At 56.4% G+C, this 25,867-nt stretch overlaps 2 protein-coding genes across 7 annotated transcripts; one reads left to right on the forward strand and one right to left on the reverse strand.

Annotated features, from left to right (window-relative positions):
• The first annotated feature begins 74 nt into the window (after window positions 1–74).
• On the forward strand, window positions 75–17,085 carry COG4 (component of oligomeric golgi complex 4). Of its 2 annotated transcripts, XM_032987468.2 has the most exons (19): window positions 75–234; window positions 489–571; window positions 1,263–1,377; window positions 1,985–2,159; window positions 2,723–2,916; window positions 3,384–3,489; window positions 6,609–6,766; window positions 7,332–7,390; window positions 8,773–8,906; window positions 9,418–9,536; window positions 9,925–10,091; window positions 10,752–10,917; window positions 12,435–12,497; window positions 12,976–13,092; window positions 14,715–14,807; window positions 15,118–15,201; window positions 15,520–15,621; window positions 15,989–16,117; window positions 16,347–17,085. In XM_032987468.2, exons 1-19 carry the CDS (start codon window positions 88–90, stop codon window positions 16,479–16,481), a joined length of 2,346 nt encoding a protein of 781 aa, XP_032843359.1. In that variant the 5' UTR covers window positions 75–87; the 3' UTR covers window positions 16,482–17,085. The 2 variants fall into 2 exon arrangements, with proteins under 2 accessions (XP_032843359.1, XP_032843360.1); XM_032987469.2 differs by lacking the exon at window positions 489–571 and having other exon boundaries at window positions 126–234.
• A 306-nt stretch (window positions 17,086–17,391) lies between these two features.
• On the reverse strand, window positions 17,392–25,296 carry FCSK (fucose kinase). Of its 5 annotated transcripts, XM_042797547.1 has the most exons (23): window positions 25,142–25,236; window positions 24,895–25,052; window positions 24,740–24,790; window positions 24,487–24,612; window positions 24,236–24,308; window positions 23,849–23,946; window positions 23,604–23,684; window positions 23,394–23,513; window positions 23,059–23,200; window positions 22,690–22,817; window positions 22,485–22,586; window positions 21,869–22,039; window positions 21,723–21,790; window positions 21,202–21,572; window positions 20,703–20,913; window positions 20,428–20,594; window positions 20,081–20,308; window positions 19,811–19,954; window positions 19,533–19,652; window positions 19,254–19,441; window positions 18,979–19,078; window positions 18,195–18,418; window positions 17,392–17,967 (listed from the first exon to the last, which is right to left on the reverse strand). In XM_042797547.1, exons 1-23 carry the CDS (start codon window positions 25,209–25,211, stop codon window positions 17,851–17,853), a joined length of 3,258 nt encoding a protein of 1,085 aa, XP_042653481.1. In that variant the 5' UTR covers window positions 25,212–25,236; the 3' UTR covers window positions 17,392–17,850. The 5 variants fall into 5 exon arrangements, with proteins under 5 accessions (XP_042653481.1, XP_042653479.1, XP_042653478.1 ...); XM_042797545.1 differs by having other exon boundaries at window positions 22,485–22,583; window positions 24,895–25,296; XM_042797544.1 differs by having other exon boundaries at window positions 24,895–25,296.
• Between the last annotated feature and the right edge of the window lie 571 nt (window positions 25,297–25,867).

The following is a 25,867-nucleotide window of genomic DNA, read 5'->3' on the forward strand; positions in this document are numbered from 1 at the left end:
GCCGAGCGGACGCAAACGTTCAGGCACGGCCGTCGGCAGCCCCCGACGGGACTCACGGCGGTACCGGTCGCGTCACTGCACCCCAAGATGGCGGCGGCCACGGTGCCGGGCCCGAGGGCGCCAGGGGGAGAGGGGGGCGGCTCGGCCGCCTCCGCCCTCTCCATGGAGCGGATTCAGTCGCTCACCGACCTGGCGGACCTGGAGGCCGCCTACAGCCGGCTGTGTGAGGAGGAGGTGCGTGGGGGGCGAACCCGCGAGGTCGCAGGGCCCCTGGCAGCGATGGGGGGACGGGACGGGACGGGACGTGGCCCCCCGGAGGTGTTTGCTGCTCCAGCCCCCTTCGGCCCGCTGCTGTGGTGACTGACAAGAAGCTGTGGTAGCGCCTTGCTAGCTGTGTGTCCTTGTTTTGGAGGCAGGGGTGTGTGATAAGTTACTGGGCTGGAGGAGAGCTGAAGTCACCCAGGACTTTCTTCGTCCTTTTCTTTCAGAAAGTCGTGCAGGAAGAGCTGGATGCCCTCCTAGAACAGCAAAGCACTATAGAGAACAAGATGGTTGCACTTCACCGCATGGGGTTAGTGATCCTCCACACTCTCCCCTTCTTTCTGCTTCTGCACACTGTTCAGTACCTCCCTGCATGATTGAGAATTAATTTCAGTGTTGTGAGGGAAGCACATTCGTTCTCAGAAAATGTCAGACTTTAAATCAGTTTGTGCTAGGGAACATTAGTTGGATCCTTATCCCGAGGCACCCAGTTCTTTTCAGCAGCACTAACAGAAGGAACTGCTGCACCCTCTCACAGACTGACCAGTTTTGATGTAAGTTGAGCAGTTCTTTGAAGGTCTTACCCCACCCCAGAGATTGTCAGGTTTCAGCATCAATGCTTAGATCAGATGTCTTGTGTCAGGCTGTTTACAGGTGCAGACCAATATTCCTGCCTCTTTGGGGTGACCTTGTGTAAGCAGTTTGGAAAGTCATCCTAAGCGGCCTCATGTCGAGCAGAAGCTTGGAGCGCAAGTTTACAGACTTCATCTTCCACTTCAGAAGTGGAGAGGGCCATAAAGCCTCAGTGGCTCCTTCACTCCTGTCTGGTAGCGAGATGGTCATTAGCCTGATTTTGATGCATTGCTCCTGTAGAAGGGGCGTGAAATGAGGGATGCTGTTGCTGATGGGAGCAGTTGGGTTTGGAGAACGAACCATCCTGCTGTTGCAGACCATCACTGCTTAACATTTGCACCTCGTGTTCACTTCGCTTGTGTTCCCAGCCCTAATTTGCAGCTGATCGAAGGGGATGCCCAGCAGTTGGCGGGGATGATCACCTTCACCTGTAACCTGGCTGAGAATGTCAGCAGTAAAGTCCGCCAGCTTGACCTTGCCAAGGTAACTGGACTGAGGGGGTGTTTGTAATAGTATCTTGCTGGGCTCCTGGATGTTGCAGGGGGCAAAAGTAAATAATGCGTATGCTATTCCATATAGCGGCTGGTTCTCCAGCATCCCCTTCTATCCGTGCAGCTCCTGGCAGAATATGGTGAACAAGCTGAGGTTAATCTTCATTAGCACTCTTTTGTCAACTGTTGCAGCGCTGAGGACAGTGGAGATGGTCGTTGTCACCCAAGACTGGTCAGGAATCTGGGCTGTTATATTCTTTGTACAGAGACAGGCTAGGAGGTGTCAAGTCCCAGTGCTCAGCACATCTGCTCAAATCAAACCAGATGATGCCTGGTTGTATCTCTGGTCTCTGCCTGTTTGTTAAAATGGAGTATGGCCTCCGAGTTCAATCTGAGTTTTGACAAATGCCGTTTCCCTTTCGGAGCCATTGGGCTTACGACTTTTTAAGTAGTTTGGGGTTTCTGCTTACGTGGTTGTTTATTGTGTAGCGATGTATCACTTCAGTCTCTTTCTTCCTTTTTCCCCCTCACCCTGTCTTCTCCTCATTATTCTCTTTCCAACCTGCAGCAGGAAGCCTTACTGGTTGCTTTTCTTGCAGAATCGACTGTATCAGGCCATTCAGAGAGCTGACGACATCCTTGACCTGAAGTTCTGCATGGATGGAGTTCAGACAGCCCTGCGAAATGAAGATTATGAACAAGCAGCAGCTCACATCCATCGCTATCTTTCTCTGGACAAATCAGTGATTGAGCTCAGTCGTCAGGGCAAGGAAGGTAAGTACTGTTTGTGAGAAGGTGATAAATCACCTTTCCAAGTAGATAACTAGAGGCTGCATGATCTCCCATGGCAGATAGCCTCAGCCCAGTAGACAAAGCAGAAGATCTAATGCTAGCCAAAAACCTTAATACATTATACAGTAACAGAGATAAACGTTTTTGAAATGTTATTAGATTTGAATTATCATTAATTGAGAGTTCCTGGCACACAGCTTTGATAGTATTTCAGGTGCTAACTAGGTGAAGGACAAAATGTTCAGGACAAAAGAAGTGAGGGAGAAGGCTCTGTTAGGGAGAACTTTTGCAGTGTTATGGTGTGCTGCCAAGCAGAGCAACTGGAAATGAAGGAGTAAATTGCCTGATTGCTAAAAGTCCTGGTTGATGCTATGTGTATCTCACACCTACCTGTCTTTACCTGTATGGGAATTCCAGTGTGTCTTTTGTCTTCTCACCCTAGGACTGCACAGTGTTGGTCTCTCTCCTGGGAAACAAAGTAGCCCTTGATACAGTGCTAACATTGTGCTGTCACTTTTCCCTTTCTTTCCTGTCCTTTTGACCAGGGGGCATAATTGATGCCAACCTGAAGCTCCTGCAGGAAGCAGAGCAGCGCCTGAAGACAATTGTCACAGAGAAATTTGACACAGCTATGAAACAGGGAGACCTGCCCCAGGTGGAACGGTTCTTCAAGATCTTTCCGCTGCTCGGCTTACACGAAGAGGGGCTGAGCAAGTTCTCAGAGTACCTCTGCAAGCAGGTAACAAGTTCTGTGAAACATGCTGTGACCTGTCTGGTCTCCTAAGGAAATGTAAAACCCACTCTCTGTCAACAGATGTTGTGGAAGGAGATCTTGGCTCTGGCTTGTTAATCTTAGAAACCGGCACTGGCCTTAGTTCACCTTTCTCCCTGCATTTTGCATCCTGGGATGGGCTTTCTGGTGTTTGAATGCAGATCTGGCTGGCTGGCTTCTCCTTCTGTGTCGTGCTCTTTGTACTTGTTTAAAGCTCCTACAAGGGAGCCTGGAAAGAGAAGAGTAAGTTTCTGCCTCTTCATCCTTGAGTTTTCTCGAAGAGAGGAGAGGATCCCTGTTCAAAGGAGGAACAACTGCGATAGCTCTTGCAGTGAGAAGGCCAGCAAAAGCTCTATAGGACAAGGGACAGGGCACCCTATGAGATAAAGAATATCTTTGAGTGTTGCCAGCTGACTGCTCCTGTTGTCATGCAGGTGGCCAACAAAGCAGAAGAGAACCTGCAGCTGGTGATGGGGACAGACATGAGTGACCGTCGAGCTGCTGTCATCTTTGCAGACACACTGACACTCCTCTTTGAAGGTAATCTTCCTTTCCTCTTTGTTGATGGATTGAAAATAGTCTGTGATGAGATTGTCTGTCAATCTAAATGCTTTTAATTTTAGCTCCAGGAGATTACAAAATGTCTCCTTCCCCTTTGAGCTATGGGAGTGTCATGCTAGAAGTACAGGGACACAACTAATACGCTTTTTCCCATTACAATAAGTAAGCTATGTACAGCTTGTGCAGGCAGAAAGTGGATTTGCAAAGGATTTGCTAGCTTCCTCCAGGAATCAGGCTCTTCCTGTTCTCTGCATCCTCAAAACAAATGGGTATTCCCTGAAGGTTTTTTCAGGCATCCAGCTCTCCAGACAAACAAATTGAATCCCTTAAGACTGAGCAGCTGTTGATGCCTCCAGGCCTGGCTCTTCCAGGAAGACCATGGGAGCTTGAAAGCAGAGAGGGAAGGGAGAGAAGTAATATGAATGCTCTGTGGGAATGTTGCCAAAGGCAGTAGTTGAGATCCCATGGTGATTAACCATCTTCTCTATTAAGTCTGCTGTGATTCCAGGCTGCACTGCTGCCAAGTCACTCTCCCAGCCTGGCACCCTTGCTGCTTTTGAAGGTCGTTAGAGCCGCCAAGGCTTTCTTGGCAGCAGTGTCAGAAGAGGGGGGGCGTTGCTAAGACCTGGAGTAGAGAGTCTGTGAGAAGGAACCAATGTTGTAGAGATACCTCCTTGGAGATGAGCTTTTTCTCCAAGGAGGTCTTGCCTTCACTAAGACTTGCTCTCTTGGGCATCAGTGTGACAGATAAGAGCAGAGCTTTCCCTAGGCTGATTTTCCTAGCACTGCTCTCCTCTTGTAACCTGGCAGGTGCTAAAAGCTGGGACTGGGTTTGGATGGCACTTGTGCCCCCTGCCAGGTTTAGCTCACGTGGCTTTTTCCTGTGGAAACTTCATACCTTTATACCTCATACCTTGTTGGGTAGGAGGGCAGCTGATACACGTTGCAAGGCAGGGGCTCTCTTTAGGAAGAGATGTGGCTGCTACTCCAGGAGATTTGCATTATAGCCTTGCAAGAAACAGCGGAGAGGATGGAAGGTGTCATGCAGAGAGAAGACGCCATGGAATGAGGGGTGTGTCATGTCCCACTCAGAGAAAGGAGACAAGTGGTTTAGATTCATAAATCCCCAGCGGAGTGAACAACAGTGAGACAAGTCTCAAAGTCTATGCACAGACATTTATTAATTTCTCACAATGTGCTAATTGGGTGCACGATAATTGGCTAAGTATATGACGAATTATGACAATCGATCTAGTATGCCTTGCGTTACTTAATAGTAATAAGGGAAAAGTGAAAAAGAAAGGAAGAGAGAGAGAGAACAGAGAAATAGAGATTACGAGGCCAGGGTCCTGCATTGGTCCTGTTCAAGTTTATCAGGGATGCATCTGTCTTCTTCACATCCTCTTTTTTCCTTTCTATCTATTGCTTGCTTGCTTTTACTCTTCGCCCCCCCCTCAATTTATACACACTTTCCTTGGGTCCATCCCCTAGGTTGACCCACGTACCTACGTATCACATGTATGGAGAGGAGTAAGGAGCTTCATGGGATGATGTGGCTAGCATGATCTTGTGAATCTTCATCAGTATATTGAGGGGTGTCAACTTTAATATCCATTTAATGGATAATGAAGCAAAGGTCATTAACAGGACAGATGGCCCTTGAAACTTTACAAGATGCACCAGAGCAGAACCATCCTGCCTTCACAGGGCCACCTCCCCCAGCTGCACCCCGTGCTATTCGGGCAGCCTTATCAGCTCCAGACTTGCATTATTCACCCCATGACTAGAGTTTTGTTGCTTGTGAGTGTGTGCAGGGTTTCTGTGGTGCAGTTTTTTGATAGCAGGGAAGGGGGCTACAGCAGAGGACCCTGAGAAACTTCTCAAAAGCTCTCCTGGCTCTGGCCTCTGGCCAGGGCCAAGCCAATCAGTGACGGTGGTTGGGCCTCTGCAAGAATGTATTTAAGAAGGGGAACCTGGGAGGGGGTTGGGACTTAAGAGGGGGAGTTGTGAGAAGGACAAACACCCAGGTCAGTGGAAAGAAGAAGGAGAAAGTGGGGGAGGTGTGCCGGAGCAGAGACCCCTGTATGCCATGCTGAGAGGGCAGGGCCACCCACCCTGCCACCCATGGAGGTCCACAGTGGAGTAGAGGCCAACCTGAAGCCTGTGGAGAAGCCTGGTCCAAGACAGGCAGCTGCACTTAAAAGAAGCTGGGACTCTGAGGGGAGAAGCAGCCCTCACTGTTGTAGTTTGGCACTGGGAGAGCTGCAGCACGTAGGGGTGACCCACGCTGGGGCAGCTTGGAAACGGCTGCGGCCCGTGGGGAGGACTCACGTCGGAGAAGGTTCACGGAGGACTGTCTGCAATGAGAGGGGAGCCACATGGAGCAGGGGAGGGATGGGCGGCTTTCCCCCCGTCTCCTGAGAATGAAGGAGCAGCAAGTTGACTGTAACCCCCATCCCCTGCCCCTGTGCTGCTGGGGGAGGAGGGAGAGAGATGGGGAGCAGAGCTGAGCCCCGGGGAGAAGGGGTGGGGAGGGGGGAGGTGGTTTTGGATGTGGTGGTGCTTCTCACTGTCCCACCTTGTCTGTTAAGTGTTGTCTTAGTGTTTGAATTAAGGTGATGTTTTCTTTTCTTCCCCTAAGGAGTCTGAGTCTCTTTTGCCCGTGACTGTAATGTGTGAGCACCCCTGAGCCATTTTGGCTTCATTCTCTCCTTTCCGTTCCTGATAGGAGGAAGGGGTGAGTGAAGGGCTGCGTGGTGCTCAGTTGCCCTCTGGGCTCAAACCACAACATGAGGCATTCCTTGGCTTTGAGGGCCTCCACTCACACCCCCCCCCCCCCCCCCCCCCCCCATCCTTTATCTCAAGCTGATTTATCTCAGTCCCTGTTTCTGGGAGTTTCAAGTTGACTCTCACAGGGTGGTAATGACAGGCCTTCAGTGAGGCACTAGAGAGTGGCTGGACAGTCTAAACCGTTTATCTGGAGAGTGAATGATCCCTTGTTAGGTCCTGTCTGTGGACCTGTGTAGCTCTGCTCTGGGTCCAGACTCGAAGGGAACTCCTGCTTGAGTCTCTCCCTTGTGCTTCCCCTTTCCCTGCAGGGATTGCTCGCATTGTGGAGACCCATCAGCCCATCGTGGAGACCTACTACGGGCCAGGGAGGCTGTACACCCTCATCAAACACCTGCAAGTGGAGTGTGACCGACAGGTGGAGAAGGTGGTGGACAAGTTCGTCAAGGAGAGGGACTATCACAGGCAGGTAAGAGGGGTATGATGCTGCCTGATGCAGCCAACTGCGGCCTCCATCCAGCTCTGCAGGGCTCAGGCTGCCATAGAGGTGGCAAAGTTTGACCTTGTATATTGACAGAAACCTTACTTTCCTCCATATTTGTGCTGATGGCTGAAGGGGTCCAGCCTGTAGCTATCCCTTCTGTTGCAGAGAAGGATTAACTGGGAGCATGGTAAATGGACCCTGGGCACGGGATTCTTTGCTCTGCAGGGCGTTTTCAGTACACCTTCCCCACTGTCTTGTCCCTGCTTCTGTCTGTTAGGTGCAGGGCTGCTGTAGCTGTCTCATGGTCACACACCTTGGTGCCTCTGTTGGAGTTCTCATCCCACCGCCCTTCCTGGCAGGCTGAGCTCTGTCTTGGAGGAGGAGGTGAACTGATGCAGTTCCCTTCTCTGGCAGAGCTTCCTGCAAAGCATTCCTGTCACCCACCCTCCCCCCCCGAGAAAGCACCTCCATAGGCTACAGCACAAGAAACGACTGTTAACTCCAAGTCATCAGCAAAGACTTTGATGACTCCCTCTTTTTGTAATTCCAGTTCCAGCAAGTTCAGAATAGCATGATCAGAAGTGCTTCTGCAGAGAAGATTGAACCAAGGTACAAACTAAACCTCTTTTTGCTCTCTAACCTTCCGCTCTTGAGCTGTTATTAACACTACTTAGCATTTAGATAACTCTCCCGGTCTTCCAGAGGCTTTGTGGCTACTAAAGCATAAAATCCAATTGTTAGGTGCCCTTCACTGCCCTTTATAAAGGCAGCTTCTGTGGTGATACTTTATTTTGCTTACTCATTACTTTTAAGCCTTGGCCTGAAACATTGCTGAGGGCTGCACACGAAGGACTGAGACTTTAATCGCCTGTACTCACTGCCTTTCGATGGTCAGAGCATGGTCCTCAGAGCCCACACAATGTAGCAGCTCCCTGGGCAGATAATTTGTGACAGAATCAGGAATAAATCTTCGGGTCTTATTTAATCTGTACTGCTGCTGCTGCAGCAACTCTGTAACATCAGATTCTTGCTAATGAACCAAAGGGCTTTCGCTCTCCCTTCTTTTCTTCTTATCTTACGTATCTGCGTAGCCCTTAAGTAAGGTCATTTGAAAGTGCACCCAGGCCTTCTGGCATCGCATGACTTCTAAACATGCCTTGAAAGAAAACTTACGTCCCTCAAGCTGTCTGTCTGTGAGCTTGCATGACTAATTATTTCAGCTGTAATACAGAGATCCACTTACTGTTTGCTCTAAGTCACTGTGCATGTATCTCACGTTTTCTGAGCTTTTGCTTTCTCATCTGTAAAATAAAGATAATGGTTCCTTGCCCCACTTGTGTTGTGAGGCTTTGAGCAGGATTTCTAAAGTTCTTTTGTGCACACTGATGAAAAAGCTGCTGATGTGACAGTCTTTTTTTTCTCATAGTCATCTCCCATCTGAACACTGTGTTCTATATTGTCACGTGCTTTTCTGGTCTCTTCCTGCGCTGTTGAGCTTAAACAGATTCTTCATCATTTTCAGAGAAACACGTGAATCTGTGCACAAAAGCACATACATGGAGATGATAGGGACCAGACATTTCTAACAGTGGCCATGTAGGGCTCACAGAATCATAGCAAAACTGAGGTAGGTAAGGACTGTCAAAGGTCTCCAGTCCAATCTCCCACTCAAAACAGAGCTAATTTTGAAGTTATATCAGGTTACTTACAGTCTTACAGTCCTTACTGCTGTGATTTTAGTGTGGATGCTCTGACATCCAGGAGGAAAAAAGAAGCTTGTCTGTAATGATTTTTTCAGGATGTTTTGATTGTATGTGCATTCTCTGCACATATTAGTTATTCTGCTGAGCTTTGCCACTCAATGGCACAGATGGAAAGGGGCAGTACTGATCTTATAGTAAGAGAATAGAGAGCACACTACTTAACTGAGTTAAATTAGTGCCTCTCCTTTTGTAGTTTTGCTACCTTGATTCTTATTGTGTTCCTTCCAGGGAACTTGACCCTATTTTAACAGAAGTCACTCTGATGAACGCCCGCAGTGAGCTCTACTTGAGGTTCATCAAGAGACGAATAATCTCTGATTTTGAGGTGGGAGACTCCATGGCCTCAGAGGAGGTAAAGCAAGGTAACACCTTGAATACCAATACTTGCAGGCTCTCTGCTCCTTGCAGTCAGAAGTGGAGATATATCTGAGTTAGTGGTAGAGCAGAGCGAGACAGGATCTGCAAAGACACTTTGGGAGCACTCTGTGGAAGAGGGTTGTGTAGCCTGGCCTCCCCAAACCTGTTTTCAGCACTGATTGTTCCCTGCAACGGGGAAACCAACATTAGGAATGACTGCAGAGCATAATAAACAAGGTTCCCACAGAGAGGGAGGGCCCTTTGTTCACTGCAGGCGCAGATCCTAAAGGTGGAAACCACAGGGAAAACGGGCTCAGGGTTTTGGTACTCTGTGGTACTCCATTTTGTCACCTGCAAAAGTTAGCCCAGCAATTTCAGTTCCACAGTTGAGGCCTGTGATTTATTCCAGGTTGGGCTTTGCAGGTGTGTGTCCATTGGGTACCCAGGCGACAGGCAGCAAGGGGGTTGGGTGGAATTGCTTTCTGACACTTGATGGTTCTCTTTTGTGTTCTCCAGAGCATCAAAAATACCTGGACAAGCTCCTCAACAACTGTCTGCTGAGCCGCACCATGCAAGAGCTCATTGGCTACTACATCACCATGGAGGAATACTTCATGAGGGAGACTGTCAACAAGGTAGGACTCAGACTGCTCCTTGCAATAGCCTGCACTCTCTGCCAGCGGCTGAGACCCCTGCGTGTGCTCCACAGCCCTCTGCTGAGCATCCCTAGGGAGCAAGATGAGTACGTGGCAGGTCTGCAGTTGTTGGGAAGGTCTTTTGTTTCCCTTGGCTTTGAAAAGCAAGCGGTTGTTTCTGAACTTTGACTCCAAACATACCCCTGACTGTCTTCCAGAGACAGATCTGCCAGGGCTACTGAAAACTAGGATGAGTGGTGCCAGCGCACCCATGGTACAGTTCAGCTCAGGGTGAAGTGGGTGGGCTGGCAGTTTGGTCTCGCAGCACTGCTCTGAGAGGGCACCTTCGCTCGCCGAGCTCAGGGCACTGAGACATCTTTTTTTGCAGGCTGTTGCCATGGACAGCTACGAGAAAGGCCAGCTCACCTCCAGCATGGTGGATGACGTGTTTTATATAGTGAAGAAGTGCATTGGGCGTGCTCTGTCCAGCTCCAGCATAGACTGTCTCTGTGCCATGATCAATCACTCCACCACCGAGCTGGAGTCTGACTTCAGGTAATGAAAACGCACCAGGTTCATCGTAACATGCCTCCACCTCACGTTCTGCAAACAGTGTTCTTTGTGTTCTTTGCCTTTGAGCCTCTGGTTTGTCATCTCCATGGAAGATGCTTGTAGGAACAACGTTAGGTGTGGTGTGGGAAGCTGGAGCTGGGCATACTTTTCTCTTAGTAGCAGTCGTCACCGGTGGGACAGACAGAAAAAGGAACCTCCTGGCCCAGAATCCCTATGAGACCGAGTCACCACGTGGCACTGGAGTGCTACCTTGCTTGATGGTACAGGGTCACCCTTAATTGTTCTCCGGGTTGCCTGTGAGATTGCTTAGTAACGTGAACTTGGGGTGAGCCTACAGGAATTGTTCTGCTCCTGCTTTTCATCGCAACGTGGGAGTGGGGAACTGTGCCTGAAGGCAGCAGACAACCGCAGGCAGAGTTTTTGGGAACGCTCAGAATCTGGCTGGTTGTGTTTTTCTTTCAGCCTTGTGTCCTTTAGAAGCTGACAGGAGTTATTTGCCAGCCCTCTTTTGTCCCTGTGAAGTTCCACTTACCTTGTTCAGGTCACAGCTCAGCCAGAGTGCTGTCCCCTGTCACAGAGCACAACCCTGCTGTGGCTCGTAGTATTTGCTCTAAGCCCTGGTATGTTCTGTTTACCCCATAGGGAGGTTCTGTACAACAAGCTGAAGCAGGGCTTTCCAGCCACAACCTTCCAGGACTTCCAGAGAGGGGTGACCAGTGCCGTGAACATCATGCACAGCAGCCTGCAGCAGGGCAAGTTCGATACCAAAGGCATTGAAAGCACCGATGAGGCCAAGCAGTCCTTTCTGGTGGGTTTGGTGGCTGTTCTGGTACAGAACGAGTTGGGGTGAGGGGAAAGACATTGGGGAGCTCTTGGGAACAGGATTGATGCAATTGTCACATGTTCACAGAACCTGAAAGCCTGTTGAGGGGTGGCCTGATTTCGGATGTTTGGTAGATGCTTCTACCTCACCTTGTGTTTGTAGGGCTTCCCCACCAGGCCTGTGCAAGTATAATCCTGTGAGTGCCTCTTAGGCTGCTGCAGTGATGATTCCCTCCAGGCTGGGGAAGAGTCTGTGCTCTTTTGAGGCATCCATCAAGCCTATTCTTCACAGGCTCTGCACAAAGGTTGTGGGAGAGCATCTCATCCACACCTTCCTCTGGATGGAAAAGTTTCCTGGCCCAAACTCAGGGCTCCTTCATTCTCACTTACCAGATCAGAGAGTTACCGTTAGAGCAGGATTGCCTGCTCTGCTCGGCCTGCAAGATCCGCCTGTTGCCTTCTCCTAACAGCAGCTCTGCAACTCTGCACGCTCGAGCTAGCAGAACAGGGCAGTGAGCATAAGAGACCCCTTGGAGAGCATTTGAAGGGCCATCGCTCCTGCTGTTTGCAGCATAACACATCCTTCCCTGTGTTGGGATGCTGTATAGACCTTGCATTGTGGAAAAGACCTCGCTGGGAGAGCAACTCTGGATCAGTTCTCCCCTCAGCCAGCCCTGCTGTGTGAGCAGACCTGTGAGCAGAGCCGCTGGAGTGGCTCACCCTAACTTGTCTCCCTCTCTGTAAGTTGCTGTGAACACCCAGTGCTGAAGAGGCTCCTTGGGACTTTCACTGTACAAGGAGAGAAGGCAGCAAAGGGAGCAGGAAGGACTGAACCCTTCCATTTCATTAGATTAATGGTTACAGGTTTCTGCATTTCTTAAAGCAAAGTTCTTAAAATGTCAGCTCTCCCACTGGAATTCCTCATTCACCTGTCAGCTTGCCTCATTTACTTGTCTGCACAAACCCCGGCCGTATATTGACATTTAGTTCAGCTTCAGCAGGCAGAGAACAGTCTTTTTGGTGAAGAACAGACACTGATTTGGCAGGAGGGTGCCAATTCCTCCTGCCTAGATAAGAATGCCTTCCTTCATCCCCTGCCTCTCTGGACCCAGCGTATAAAGGGTCACCTCCAGCCACTCCTGGTCTGTTGTTCTTCACGACACTGTCACAGAAAGTTGGGGGTACAACCTGTCTTCCACCAGTCACCCACAAGTGGGGCTTTGCTGCAACATCATGGACAGAAAGACGAGGAAAATAAGTGGAGTAAACCATCTCAAACTTCCTACTGGCCGCAGGTTCAGCACACGTGCTCAGTTACTGTACTTCAGCTTCATGCAGCTCAGTGAATCTGCAATGCTTTGATCACAGGGTAGCTCCTCTGTCCCTTAAATATTTGCATTTTAGTCTGTACTGTGAGCAGGGCATGGAGTAAACGTTTGGACTTGGGGCTGAGGTGCTGGGAAATTCCCATAAATTGGGTTAATTTTGTTCTTTTTTTTCCAGGTGACTTTAAACAATGTGGAAGTCTGCAGCGAAAACATCATGACCCTAAAGAAGACTTTGGAGGTGCGCTCTGGATTCTTTACTGGTTTTTCCTTAATCAGATTGGATAATATCAGCCCTTGGGGGGGAGTGTCAAGTAAACCATCTGGATATCACCATGCCCAAATTCCCGAGGTCTTTGCCCTCCAGCCTTAGCAAAGCAATTTTGAGCTGGCAGAGCAATCTCCGGCTGATAGTAGCAGCTGGAAATACCAGTTCCTCCAGCTTGACCAACCTGGCAGAGGCCAGGAGTCAGTGGAATAGCATGTGCATCATTGAGAGGTTGTGGTTCTCTGGTGCTGGGCTCAATAGCCCCTGGATTTCTTTCTTGCTGTCCTCTCCCCAGCCGGAGCCAGCAGCCTCTGCCTTCACAGGGGCAAGAGTTTGGTGCCTGTCCTAACCCGCAGGTGCGCTGGTGGGCAGCCAGAGCTCAGCAAGTCGAAGGGATAGAAACTGCCTGGGTTATTAATTTGCAACTTGCTCGTGGATCTCTTCCCTGCAGAGTGACTGCAGCAAACTGCTTGGCCAAGGCTTCGGGGGTGAGCAAGCACAGGCCAAAATTGACAGCTGCCTCTCTGACATGGCCGCCGTCTCCAACAAATTTCGTGACCTGCTGCAGGTGAGTGCCTTGCTGAGTTACTGCTGACCTCCAGCACTGGCTGGCTGGTGTCTTGAGAGGGAGCTCAGCCAGAAATCATTTCAGCCCAAGGCCTGGGCCACATCTGACTCCAGGAGTGCTGGGCAGGGGTGCAGCAGGAGGGAGTAGATCAGTCAGCTTTGAGGCATGGAAATAGATCCAGCCCGACGGGTGCGTAAAAAGCACTCGAAGCAGCTGCAGAGCCAGAAGGAATGTTGCTCCATTTGTCTTCACTCAGCGCAGCGTTGTAGTTGGTTCAGCAAATTATTAATAGCATCTCCATCTCCTCGTGGCACAGCACGTTGTCAGGTTGTCCATGGCCTTGCTAAGTAATGCTGAAGACGGGCTGTTGGTAGAGAAGAGCTGCTTTTCTCTCAGGTTTCTCCTTTCCCAAATGGAAATATCGCCCGGCATGGGGCAGAAGGCTCTCTGGCTAAATCAGCTGTCTTGTGTGGCATGCTGGGGTCTGTTGGTCTAAAATTTCACAGTGGTCTCTGACAGGGAGAAGAGCAGGAAGACCTAGTAACTCCTGTGCAAAGAAAGCAAGCAAAAAAGTATATTCTGAACCAAGTTTGCCATCAGCTTTGTACTTCACAAAGGGACCAGACTGTTTTTTGGTTGGCTTTTCAGTTCACTGCACCCAGATGCCTTTAGACCGGTATTGCCAGCAAACCCTCTTAAGGCTTGTGGTCAGCGTTAAAACCAAAGAGCTCATCAGTGAGGAGTAAAACTCTCCAGTCTAGCTCTAGTGCGGTATTAAAACGGGCTGCAAAGCAATCAAGAGGCTGAGCATCAAGCTCCTGTGCTGATTGAGTCACATGCAGGTTGCATTTGCCTTGGAAAAGGACAATTGCCAGCAGAGCCTGCTCAGAAATGCCATTTTTAGTTAAAAACTGCCATCAAATGCCAGGCAGTATTGGTACCTGAAGAGTTTCACGCCCGGTGAGCTTTCTTGACATCTTGCTGAGCCAAATGGGGGTGGCTGGCAGGAGAGGGCTTTCGGAGAGCTCTCTAGCATCGAAGTGGACAGAACAGCCTTTGCTGACAACCTGCTGCTCGGGGGAGATGGCGTGTCCTGGGGTTATGATTAATTCAGGGAACTAACTGTGGTTACAGCTTTTATCCTCCTTTTAGCTTTTCCGACTGAGCTGAGCTGCACTGGGGGTGGGAGGCATCAGCTGAGTCCAATCGCAGTGTCCTCCTGGCTGGTGCTGAGTGGAAAGGCTGGTGTTTGTGTCCTTTCCCTCCCTGGTGGGATGTGAACTGAACGCCTCTCTCCTGCCAGGAAACCTCTGTAGCTGTGTGGGCAGGGGTGGGAGAAGCCTGAGCCCTTCAGACCGGGCTGCAAGGCAGCACAGTGGCACCTTCTGGGCCAACGTCCTTCCTCTTCTTGTTGTTGTAGTGTCCTCAGGGCCCTCCAGCACCGGACGTGTGTGGGATCTGGGACTCCTGGGCTCAGTTTCCTGTGCAAGTCTGTGGGTTGGCTTCCCCAGCTTGCAGCGAGGATGGGAGACAGCACCAAGGCAGCCTGGCTGTAAAGGCTGTGTGGTGTTGGACGTTAGTTGTGCTCAGACGCTCTCCTCTCTTATCCCTGTCCCCCTCAGGAAGGTCTCAACGAGCTGAACAGCACAGCCATCAAACCCCAGGTGAAGCCCTGGATCAATCTCTTCCTCTCCGTCTCCCACAACATCGAGGAGGTAAGGCTCAGCGTTCTCTGCTTCCAGCTGCACTTCTGCACTCTCCATCCTCTGCTCAGCAGCACAGTCAGAGCAACTGCTCTCACCCCTCTCAGTTCTCCACTGTCTCCTTGGCACAGAGCAGCAGTGAGATACCCAGAACTTGCTCTGCATCCGAGCCTGGAAAGGGGAGTTTGGCTAGAGAAGGAGCTTGAGAAAACAGAAGGGGTGGAGCGCTGCTCCAGGAGGGACCTCCCTTCCTGTCCTCTGGGTCGCTTGCTGTTGTTCACCACAGGCCACATAAACAAGCTTTTCCGTATTTCCATGTCAGGAAGAGTTCAGTGACTATGAAGCTAATGATCCCTGGGTCCAGCAGTTCATCGTCAACTTGGAACAGCAGATGACAGAGTTCAAGGTGAGAGGCGGGGGGACGCGACAGCCTGCCAGGCTTTGGCCAGACCTCCGTGTGGCATCTCCCAACTCTTCCCCTGCTCAGGGGAACGGTGGACAGAGATGTCCTCTGGTGCCTCGAAGAGCTCTTAGAAGCCCAGTTAGCCCTTCCCCCTGCAGTTCTCAAAGCCTGCTTGCAAGCCCCGTGCCACCCGCATTGCTGCTCTCTGCTTGCTGAGCCTGCAACTGCTGGGTCTTTCTTTGTAAAGCTCTCATAGGCTTGGGTTTTGTGGGCCTCAGCTCAGTTCTTCCTGGCAAGAATGACACAGGTTTCTGCTTCCAGGCTGGACTGTCTCCAGTGATTTACGATACCCTCACCGGTCTGATGACCAGTCTCATAGCTATTGAACTGGAGAAAGTGCTGCTCAAATCCACCTTCAGCAGGGTAAGCAAAACACTGTCCTCTTGACTGTAAACCCTTTGCCAGGAAACCCTTAGCAAAGGGATGGGGCAGGGCAGAGATAAATGTTCCTCCTCAAAGAAGCTCTCCCTCCTCTGGCCAGTTTAGGGAGGCCTTGCATCAGCACACACAGAGGAAGTGTTTTGTGATGGGGCTGGGTAAAGCTTGCTGGCTTTTAAGGTGGGTCTAAACATAAGCCAGTTTAATCTGCAATAAATGGTCTAACTGGCAGCCTCCTGCACAGAGACCTCCCCCTGCCACCCCCCCCCAGCCCCGTGACTTTTGTGAATGGTGTTTGGCACGACCCCTGGGCCTGCTTGGAGAGTTAACAGAGCTCCCTGGGTCCCCACAGCTTGGCGGTCTGCAGTTTGACAAGGAGCTGAGGTCTCTCATAGCCTATCTCACCACGGTCACCACCTGGACCATCCGTGACAAGTTTGCCCGTCTTTCCCAGATGGCCACCATCCTCAACCTGGAAAGGGTGAGCTGCACTTGCTCCGCTTTTATTGTGGGAGCCCCAGGTGGGCTCCACATGGATTTACTGGGCTCATCCAGGCGTTGTCACACCTGTGGGGTGTGGAGAAGCTGGAAGAGTTGCCCCATGCCTGGCGGGTGTTTGCCTGCAGCGAGTCGGCGGCAGGAAACAACCGCGACCGTAGCTTGAACGCGTTGGTGCCGAGTTGTCTCCTGCAGCTCTCCTGTTTCTCCAGGTGACGGAGATCCTGGATTACTGGGGCCCCAACTCGGGCCCACTCACCTGGCGCCTGACTCCCGCCGAGGTCCGGCAGGTGCTGGCGCTCCGAATCGACTTCCGCAGCGAGGATATCAAGCGCCTGCGCCTGTAGCTGGTGGGTGCTCCCGTCAGCACGGTGGCGGAGGTTACGGCAGGAAGGCTGCAGCCCCGGAGCCTGGCCGTTAGACGGGGTGGGGATGGGGTGCTGTCTGCCCTTCTGCTCGTGTTCCTCGGTGCAAAAGGGCTTTCCTGAGCCTCGGCAGAAGAGCCGCCGGCCTTTTGTGGGAGCAGGAGCAAGGCAGAACAGGAATCTCTCACATTGAGAGCAGCGCGATGCTATTTCGGAAAACCCACGCTAGCCTGAGGGACAGGCTTGTGCTGGCTCCTGCCTCCCTTCTGCTGCCCTCCGGGACACCACGGGTCAGGAACTCTGGGGGCTGTTGTGGTGTGGCTCAAATACGGGTCTACCCAGCACAATCCACCCGTGCTGCTGGCCGCAGTTGTGTTCCTTCTGTGCCATCAGCTTAAGGGTCAGCTACTGGAGTCCTGCACATCCTGAGCCCTGGCTCTCTCCTGCTGGTGATGGGGACCGTTCTGTTGAAATTATTTCCTTGCAGAGAGGGTGCTCAGAAAACCCCTAGAAAGCTGCTGTAGGAAGTGGGGCTGTGTCCCTGCACAGCTACTTCTGTAAATAAACCTTGCCTGGCTGAGCAGCAGCCTCGGGTGGTGCGTGTGGCTGGGGGAGCTGGAGAGATGAGGAACAAGAACCACGTACCATCTCTCCTCTTCCACCCTGTGCCAGGGCGTCAGGAGGCTCATCCTGGCCCCCCCCCCAGCTGGCCCTGGGACAGGGTGAGTACAAACACCCCGGCAGCCCGGGCTGTGGCGGGCGCTGCCCAGCCCCCTGCCCGTGGGTTCTGCCATACCCACCCCTGGAAGAGCTTTGCCCCCACACTGCTGGGCCCTTGCGATCCCATGGGGAGGGAGGAGCCCTGCTAGGGACAGAGGGGCATGAAAACAGGTGGGAACAAACTTTTTTATTCAAAGAGCCTGCAGGGACTAGTAACTCACTGCAGAAACAGTCTCTCAGCGCGGGAGAGGGACTTGATTCCACATCCAGGTGCATCCTTGGCACAGGAGCATCGACGCCCACTGTGCTGGGAGAGCAGGAGGGTTCCTGCTCGAGGCAGCATCACAAATGCTATTTTTTTTCCCTTTGGGGAGAACCGTGAAAACTGGAGTGAAACCCCAAAATCAGCCTGGAGCAAACTGTCTTTCCAGCAAGGCCAGCCTCCAGGGATGGTTTGGGCTGCTCGTCACTGTGGCTTTTGGGGCAAGTAGCAGCACAAAAACAGCAAGAGCAAAGGCACCTGCTGCAGCCAGCTGAAGGAGCTGCCTCTGAAGCAGTGCGGATTTCCCTGCTGCCTGCTCCCTCCCCTGCCCTGTGTATCTGTCAGGAACAGGGCAGGGCTGAAGGCTTTTCACACAGCCGTGTCCTCTCCGGGGTGAGCACTGTCCCTTTCATCACATCCCACAACCTCCACAGAGAAACCGCCCGTGTCCACTTCAATGCTGTGGATGCTGAAGTTGCCCAGTCCCTAGGAAAAAAAAAAAAAAAAAACAAAAAACCAAGAAAACAGTTATGGGTTGGGGCAGGAGCCAGCAAGAGCCGTGTTTTCACTGCCAGGGTCCTGGGGAGGGCCAAGGGGACAACAAGCACTTTCATCCCACTCGTGGTGGGGTGAGATGCTCCCAGTGTTTTGCACTGGATAAGGTGTCTGCGAGCTGCCCGTGACAGCGACCCGCCTGGCAGCTGGCATCTCACCTGGGTTTTTGCTAGAATTTGGTGCAAAGCCTCTTTCTGCCGCGGGGCTTTGGTTAAGGCGTAAAGGAAGCCGCCGCCGCCAGCCCCAGCCAAGCACTGCCCGTAGACGTAGGGCCGGAGAGCATCCATCATGCACCCCACGGCCCGCGGCTCGCACCCGGGGGCCATGCATTTCTTCTGCTGCCAGTAGCGGTCCAGACACTTGCCGAGGAGCAGCAGGTTACCTGCAGGGGAGGGGATATTGCCAACTATTTTCCTCCGTTTCTTGCCCAAGGGGCAGAAATCTGCCTCTGCCTCTCCTGCTCAGCCCAAGCTAAATTCTGCCTTCTCATCTATCCACTGCCTCACAGCTCTCCCTGCCAGGCAAGCAAACCCAGCCCTGGCACATTGCTGTTTATTTTTAATCCTCCACAGGGGGCAAATTTCCTTGCTTTAATGCTCCAGCTTCCCCTCTGGATCATCCCAGCCAAAGGCCAAATGAATCCACTGCACAGCTTGGGCATGCCCCCCCAGCGCTGTCACGGATGGCTCACAGAAAAGCAGGCTCTGTGTGTCTAACCCCCCCACCGCCTTCCTCAAATCTTAACTCCAGCCTGACTTTTGGGGCATTGCTTTTAACGTGTCAGTGGGCCCGGGGGGAAGATTTGAGGCTTCTGCAGCTGCAAGAACCTGCACCCACACTGCCCGCCCACCCCCCCCAAGACTACACAGACTCTCTTCGAATAAGTTTGTGTTTCTTCAGTCGTTAAAAGGGATGGTCTGGCCCAGGAAAGAGGGCTCACACCTTGCCTCAAGGCCTGGGCACACTCCTCAGCGTTGCTCACCAGGGCATCAGCGTTTTGCACGGTGGAGGGCAGCCTGGCATACCAGTTCCTCACCACGTCCTGCAAGAGGCCAGAAAGTCCCTGTCACCATCCTGGCTCCAGCAGCACCCCGGGGAGGTCGCGCTGCGCCCGCAGCCTTCAGAGCCAGCTCCTGTTTGGGGTGGCAAAGCTCTGCACCAGGGAAGGGGACAGGCACCCAAGGGAGAAGCCAGAGCTGGGGGCACCCAGGCGTTACCTGGAGCAGGTTGCGGGCCAGGCGAGTCTTCCCCGTGTACACCAGCAGCAAGTGATCGCCGAGGGTCTGCGTAAAGCCATCAGGCACCGGGATCTTCTCCACCTCCACCCGGAGCGGCAGCTGGGCCTTCGACCTCCCGATTTTGATGCCAGGCACCAGCCCCCCGACCTGGTCCTGCCAACCACCGCCTGCGGGGCAGAGGGTCGGGCAGCCACCGCCGGGACCCCCCCCACCCCGCAGCCTGGCCGCTTCCCCCCCCCTCCCACCCCGGGCCGCTACCTGTCGTGAGTCTCTGCTCCAGGTGCAGCACGGCATGGATGAGGGACTCGGTGCTGGCAGCCTTCCCGGCCGCCCGGTACAGGGCTGCCATCACCGCTCCCGCCAGGATGCTGCTGGTGCCTGGAGGGAGCACAGGCAGGGCCAGGGCAGCGAGGCACCGCCCCCCCCCCCCCCCCGAGAGCCAGCAAGGGGGGATGCCCCATCCCGGTGCTGGCACCGCTTGAGGGGCTCCCCGGCACCAGCGAGGGGTTCCCCCAACCTTTTCCCTGCAGACTTACCGAGGCCAGACCCATGGGGCAGCTTGGACCAGGTGTGCACCTCAAACCCACCCCCGAAGCTCTCCATCAGCTGGGCCCGCAGGGGTTTCTGCGAGGGGAGCTGCACGACCTGGGTGCAGATGAAGGCAGCTTTGAGCAAGGCTCCTGAAAACAAAAAGAGAAAGCAAAGCTGACGCCTGCTGCGCAAGACCTGCTCCCCTTGTCCCCCCCAAAAGGGTCACCCCGACACCAAGGGGACCTCGCGGGTCGTGGGGCTGGCCGACGCCTCACCCGGCGCGTGCGGCTGGCAGTAATCCTGCAAGTGCTCCAGCTCCCGGCACACCAGCTCCCCCGCCGCCTCGCTCCGCGGCGTCCCGCCGAGGCTGACCAGGCGCAGCTCCGGCTCGCCGATGCGCCGCACCCGGGCGCCGACGGGCCGGCAGCCATCCACCAGCACCGCCACGTCCACCACGGCCCCCCCGTGCTCGTACGTGATGGGGGGGGTGTCGCTCCAGCCGCCTGCCGAGGCTCGCCGTCAGCTCCCTGTGGCACCCCGACTTCTTCCCTCCCCCCCCCCCCAAAATGTCACGGGGGTGAGGCGTGGATCATCCGGCTGGGGGGGAGCGGTGTGCACTCACCGGAGAGGTCCAGGCGGGCCGGACACGCCACCTGCACCCAGTGTCCCAAGGGAGGCAGCTCTGCCTGCCCCACGGTGACAAACTGGCACGAGGACATCACTGCCTGCCGGATGAGGATCTGCTCGGCCCCCTCGTAATGCCGAGCCGCTCTCACCAGCAGAGCCGGACTGGGAAAAAAAAGAGATAAAAAAGAGATGCCGAGCCTGCCGCCGCGGCTCCCCCGGGGTACCGATGCCTGGGACCGGGCAGCGGCTGCTCGCCAGCCCCAGCCTCACCAGCTCATCCATTTCTGCCGCTCAGCAGCCAGCTCCCGGACGCCGCCAGTGATGTCCCCGCTCTCCAAGCGCCCAAAAGCCGAGGCCCACTCCCTGTTGGCAGCGGGCCCGCTCCGCAAGCCCCCTTCCCCTCGCGCCATGCAGCCCAAGACATCGGCGATGCAGGCGAGCGCCCGGGCTGCGACGCCAGCGTCACCAGCTGTGGAGGCAACTAGAAGAAAAAAAAAAAAAAAAAAAACAAAACAAAGCAAAAACAAAAGGAGACTTCAAAGCCATAGCCAGGCTGCAGGTCACCCCCAAACCAGCCCACTTCTGCAATAAGCCAGCTCCAGGGGAGAGGGACTCGCAACGCTTGTGCCCACCCCGGCTTGTTGGATGTCCCGGTGGGGGCACCCCCATGGATTCTTGCAAGGATAGGAGGTCACTGGAGGAGATGGGGAGCACTGAACAGCCCCGGTACCCAGAGATGCAAGACATGGCTCGTGCAAGTCCAGCTCACCCTCGTCCAGCGTGCCCAGCACGGCCTCGTGGTAGCCCTCGTGGACGGCGCTGCGGGCGAGTGGCAGGAGGCTGCTGTCCCGGCGCCCCAGCAGCACCCGCCGCACCTTGCGCTGGCCCTGCAGGAAGAAGAGGGCCCGGCGGGCACCCAGCTCGGCCGCCTTGTCCAGGCAGGGCAGCAGCTCCTGCCAAGACATGCGCCAGGCCGCCCGCCAGCGTGCCAGCCGCTCGCCGGCCACCACCGCCGGGGCCAGCAGCCACAGCACGTCCTCCAGCCCCAGCGCCTCGCAGGCGTGCAGCACCGGGAAGAGCCAGGCGCTGAGCAGGCAACGGCTCCTCCGCGGCGTCTCGGCATCCCAAAGGTCCCCTTCCCTGAGGGAGGGAGAGCCCCCGTCAGCACCGCCCCGGGGCTCGAGGACACCTTCCGGGAGGGGACACGGGATGGGTGGGGGGGGCTGTGACACCTCCCCACTGCAGCCATCCCCAGGGGAGCCGCGTCTCCCGTCCCGTCGTGGCACCTACCGTACGCCCGTTCGACGGAAGAACTCAGCCCAGGGCACGTTCAGGTAGGTGGCCTCTTCGGCAGGGCTCTGCGGGGGGGGGATGGAGGGGTCAGTTACACCTTGGCTTCGCAAGGAGCCTCGTGTCCCCCTCAGGGCCCCCGGTACCTGCCAGTCGTCGAGGCGGCCGGTGAGAGTGAACACGCGGCAGGGCAGGTCGTGCAGCCGGAGGTGGTGGCCCTGCAGGACAACGTCGCGCAGGGGACAGCCCCGCAGGGCTGGCGAGGAGCCTGCAGCGAGGCCCGAGAGGAGGCAGCCAGGGCCGATCTCCAGGGGACCCTGGGGAAGAGGCAGCAGGGCCCCGAGTGGCACGGCTGGCCCCAGAGCAGCCCCCAAACCACAGCCAGATCCCGACCTCGGAAGGGGACAACCGCCCCGGGGGACAAGCTGGGGCCAGCAGGAGCCAGAGGGACGCATTTTGCTCTGTTACAGGGCTGCGGGGCCACGGACCGCAGAAATTCAAGCCAGGTGACAGCCTCCGGGGCTCACAGCCATGACAGAGCTCCCAAAGAGAGGGTCTGCCCTGGTCCCCAAGGAGGGACAGTGGTGACAGCCTCCTACTCTTGCCTGGGGAGGGTGACAGCTACCAGGGTCCCCAGCACCGGCCGAAAAGCAGCCCCAAAGAGGAAGGGCACCCCAAACCTCACAGCCATCTCAGCCACCTCACCCTGCTGCTTATTCAGTGCACTCAGAACTCGGGGTCACCCCCACCCCAGCCACGTACCTGGAGGTGACAGTGCTGGATGACACTGCCGGCCGCCAGCCGCACGGCTCCTTCCAGCAAACAGTTGGTGACCGAAGAGCCGTCCTCCAGCAGACAGGGCTGCTGCCAGGGGCACAGAGGCACGTGGGACCGGGCTCCGGCCATGCAGCCCGGAGGAACCCCCCCAAAACCCCACGCAAGCAAGGCTGGGGATGGAAGGACGTACGTCCACGTGGGAATGGGCTGTTTTGCAGAAGCGGAGGTGGCTGGCAGAGCCGGGCAGGAGCGTCAGGCTGCGGATGTGGTCGCTCGCAGAGGTGGTCAGGTAGTCGTAGGACGCGTCGGGGATGCAGGCTGTGGGACAGCAGGAGAGCTGTCAGCACGCCGGTGGCAAAGGGGAGCGTGCCTGACCCCAGCGTGAGCCAAGGGCAGCCAAACTGAACATCCCCAGCCAAACGGGCGGGGAGAGAAGACCTGGGGATCCGCAGTCATGGGGAAAAAACAGCTGGGTGCCCTGACCACCCCACGCAGGGGAAGAGGGCTCAGGGACGGGTCGCATCGCGCGCGCGCACCCACCCACCGCAGCATCGCTCACCCATGCTAAGAGGGAAGGCGTGGAGAGCTGTCCACAGCACGGAGCGGGCGCTCCTCACGCTGGCGTCACCGCCACCCTTCACAAAACCCTCCTCCGTCATCCCCCGCGCCATGCACAGCACGACGTCGAAGAAGAGAGAGAGCTGGGGAGAGAAGGGACCTGCTGGGTGCAGGCAGGCCAGCCACCCTGACCCCCACCCTGCTGCTGGGTGCTCCCCTCCCGCCACCTCTCCCACCCAAACCTGGCGGCGTGGGGGTAAACGGGCCCTACTACAGAGGTGCCCAGCAGCAGCATCCCTGGGGCGAGGGGTCCCGTCCCCCGTGAGGGGCTGTCACCTGGATGGGTGGTGCCCCAGAGTCCAGCCCCATGTAGGTGCAGGCGTCCAGAGGAGGGATGACGTGAGTGGCCAGAAGCTGCTCAGCAGCCTCAGAGGAGAAGAAAACCACCCCACAGACCTGCCAGGGCACGGAGGGGTTGAGGCCACAGCCGTGGTGACACAAAAGGACGGGGCTGGCGGGGCCACCGATGCACGAGCCGTGCCGTACCAGCGGGACGGTGCCGTCAGGCCCGGCACACTGCTGGATCTGCGCCTCCGTGCCTTTGTAGATGATGTCGTGCACCAGCCCCTGGGAGCAAGACCAACCACCTCGATGAGCTCTTCGGGCAGCCCCGAAGCAAGCAGCCACGGCGGGGCTGGGCCCTCAGCACCCAAGGGGCTGAAGGGGTGGGGACCGCTGTGCCTCCAACAGCACCCCCATGCCTCCTCCTTGAAGGGGGAGCTGCTACCGACCTGCTCATCAGTGAGGTAGACCCCATGGTTCTTGGCATACGCCTGGCTCCCGGGCACCGCGATCACTCTGACCCCCTGGAAGCCATCCCAGTCAATCCCTGGGGAGAGGGACAGAGACCAGTGCCCGCTGGGGCAGTGAACGTACCCGCACTGGGCACAACTGCCTGAGAACTGGGCCTACGGCAGAGGCGGCGACAGCAGTATCCAGGCTCGGCCACCTTGCTGCGGGCACAACGGACGCTCCCAACCGCACAAGGGTCAGCAACGCCCGAGCACCCACACCCTCGCGGGGGCACGGCACAGGCTGAACAGGCTGTGCCCCCGCGAGCTCCGACCCCCGTCCCGAGCCAAAGCAGGCGCTGGAGGGAAAGGCTGGCACCCACTCACCCGGTGCCGAGGGCACGGTGAGGAGCATGTCAGTGCTGCAGACCCACACGCCAGGCGGGGAGCCCACACAGAGCTGCCGAGAGAAGAGCCACATGCCCAGGAACGCGGCGGAAGGGGCACCCAGCACCCTTCCCGCCCTGCTGGGAGCCTGCCGAAGGCACCCTGAAGGCTTCAGGGGGACCCGAACTCGCCAGGGTGCCCAGCATCCCACGGCACGAGCCCAGAGCCCCGTCCCGCAAGGCCAGACGGACCCGGTGTGTCATGGTCCCCAGCAGACTGTCCAGGTTGCAGACCAGAGCTTCGGCCGGGGCGCCAGGCTCCTCCACGGGCAGGCAGGTGAAGGCACGGCCGCAGTCGTCGAAGGAGAAGTCGCGGCCCTGGAGGGACGGGGAACGGCGGGGAGAGGGTCTCAGGGAGGGACAGGGGGTGGTGGTGGTGGGGGTGCTGCAGGTCCCAGCCTGGTGCTGGAGGGGTCCCAAGCTGAGCTCGCGGGTCGGCTCTCACCGTGTGCAGAATGAGGATGCGGGCTTCCCTCAGGACGTCGGAGGTCACCACCTGAGGGAGGGAAGGGCAGGGGACGCTCAGGGGGGAGCAGGACAGCCACCCCCGCCTCGCCCCCACCACCCCAGGCTGCCGCCCCCCCGCCCCCGGGCCCTCACCGTGCACCCCGCCCGGGCGCTGAGGTGCTCGGCCGCCACCAGCAAGGCGTTGAGGGTGGCCCCGCCGCTGCCCAGGCGGGCCCAGGGGTCCTCCACGGCCAGGAGAAGCGGCGGGGGCCGCGGGCCTAGGCCGCCCCTCAGCCGGCGGGCCTCCAGCTCTGCCAAGCGAGAGGCCGGCGGCGCTGAGGGCTGGCACCCCCCGCCCCGCCGCGACGGGGAGAGGGCGAGCGCCAGCCCCGCCGCTTGCCTCGCTGGAAGGCGGAGACGCAGCCGCCGCGCTGGCAGGTGAGGAGGAGGACGCTCCACTCCGCCGCCATCGCCCCCCGCCCAGCCCCGCCTCCCTCCCGCCCGTCCCCTGCCCGGTGGCCGCGGTGCCTGCTGGGACATGGAGTCCGAGCCCCGCCCGCCCGCCGCGGGGGGCTCGGCGCGGATGGACTACGACTCCCAGCGCGCACCGCGCGGCCAGGCCGCTTAAAGATACAGTGCTCCCCTGCCCCGGGCGCTGTCACCCCCCTCCCCAAAGGTGGGGGTTTGCAAAGGGGGGATGGCGGCTTTGAGGTTTTCTGCCCCAAAACGGGTCCCGGCGGCGGCGAGCCAACCCCCAAGTGCCCTGGGTCATCCCTGCCACGAGCCCGCCCCGGCCTCAGCCCGTCTCCCCGCCGGGGCTCCGCAGCGGGGTGGGGGGGTGCCGGTGCCCGGTGGGTGCCGGTGCCCGGTGGGTGCCGGGGTGGGTGGGTATCGGGATGGGCGCCGCGGGGTGCCGGTGCGCCGGGGTGAGCGCCAGGGCGGGTACCGGGGCTGCCGAAGCACCGGGATGGGCACTGGGGTGGGTACCGGGGCGGGTACCGGAGGGTGCCAATGTCCCGCGGTGGGTAGCGGCGGGTACCGGTGCGCCGGGGTAGGTACCGGGGGTGGGTGCCGGGGGTTGCTGATGTCCCGGGGTGGGTACCGCGGGGGGTGCCGGTGCGCCAGG

This window comes from Tyto alba, unplaced genomic scaffold (genome assembly GCF_018691265.1).
Source record: "Tyto alba isolate M040663 unplaced genomic scaffold, T.alba_DEE_v4.0 Super-Scaffold_26, whole genome shotgun sequence".
Lineage (NCBI taxonomy): Eukaryota > Metazoa > Chordata > Aves > Strigiformes > Tytonidae > Tyto > Tyto alba.

Excerpts from the sequence above, each read along its gene's own strand:
- COG4 (XM_032987468.2), top strand. The coding sequence starts at position 88 with ATGGCGGCGGCCACGGTGCCGGGCCCGAGGGCGCCAGGGGGAGAGGGG. Across the intron at positions 2,917-3,383 it reads CAGAGTACCTCTGCAAGCAG|GTGGCCAACAAAGCAGAAGA; the intron begins GTAACAAGTTCT and ends GTTGTCATGCAG. Across the intron at positions 12,498-12,975 it reads CCCTAAAGAAGACTTTGGAG|AGTGACTGCAGCAAACTGCT; the intron begins GTGCGCTCTGGA and ends TCTTCCCTGCAG.
- FCSK (XM_042797544.1), bottom strand. The coding sequence starts at position 25,281 with ATGTCCCAGCAGGCACCGCGGCCACCGGGCAGGGGACGGGCGGGAGGG. Across the intron at positions 24,791-24,894 it reads GCGCCCGGGCGGGGTGCACG|GTGGTGACCTCCGACGTCCT; the intron begins GTGAGGGCCCGG and ends TCCCTCCCTCAG. Across the intron at positions 21,791-21,868 it reads GCCGCCTCGACGACTGGCAG|AGCCCTGCCGAAGAGGCCAC; the intron begins GTACCGGGGGCC and ends CCCCCCCCGCAG.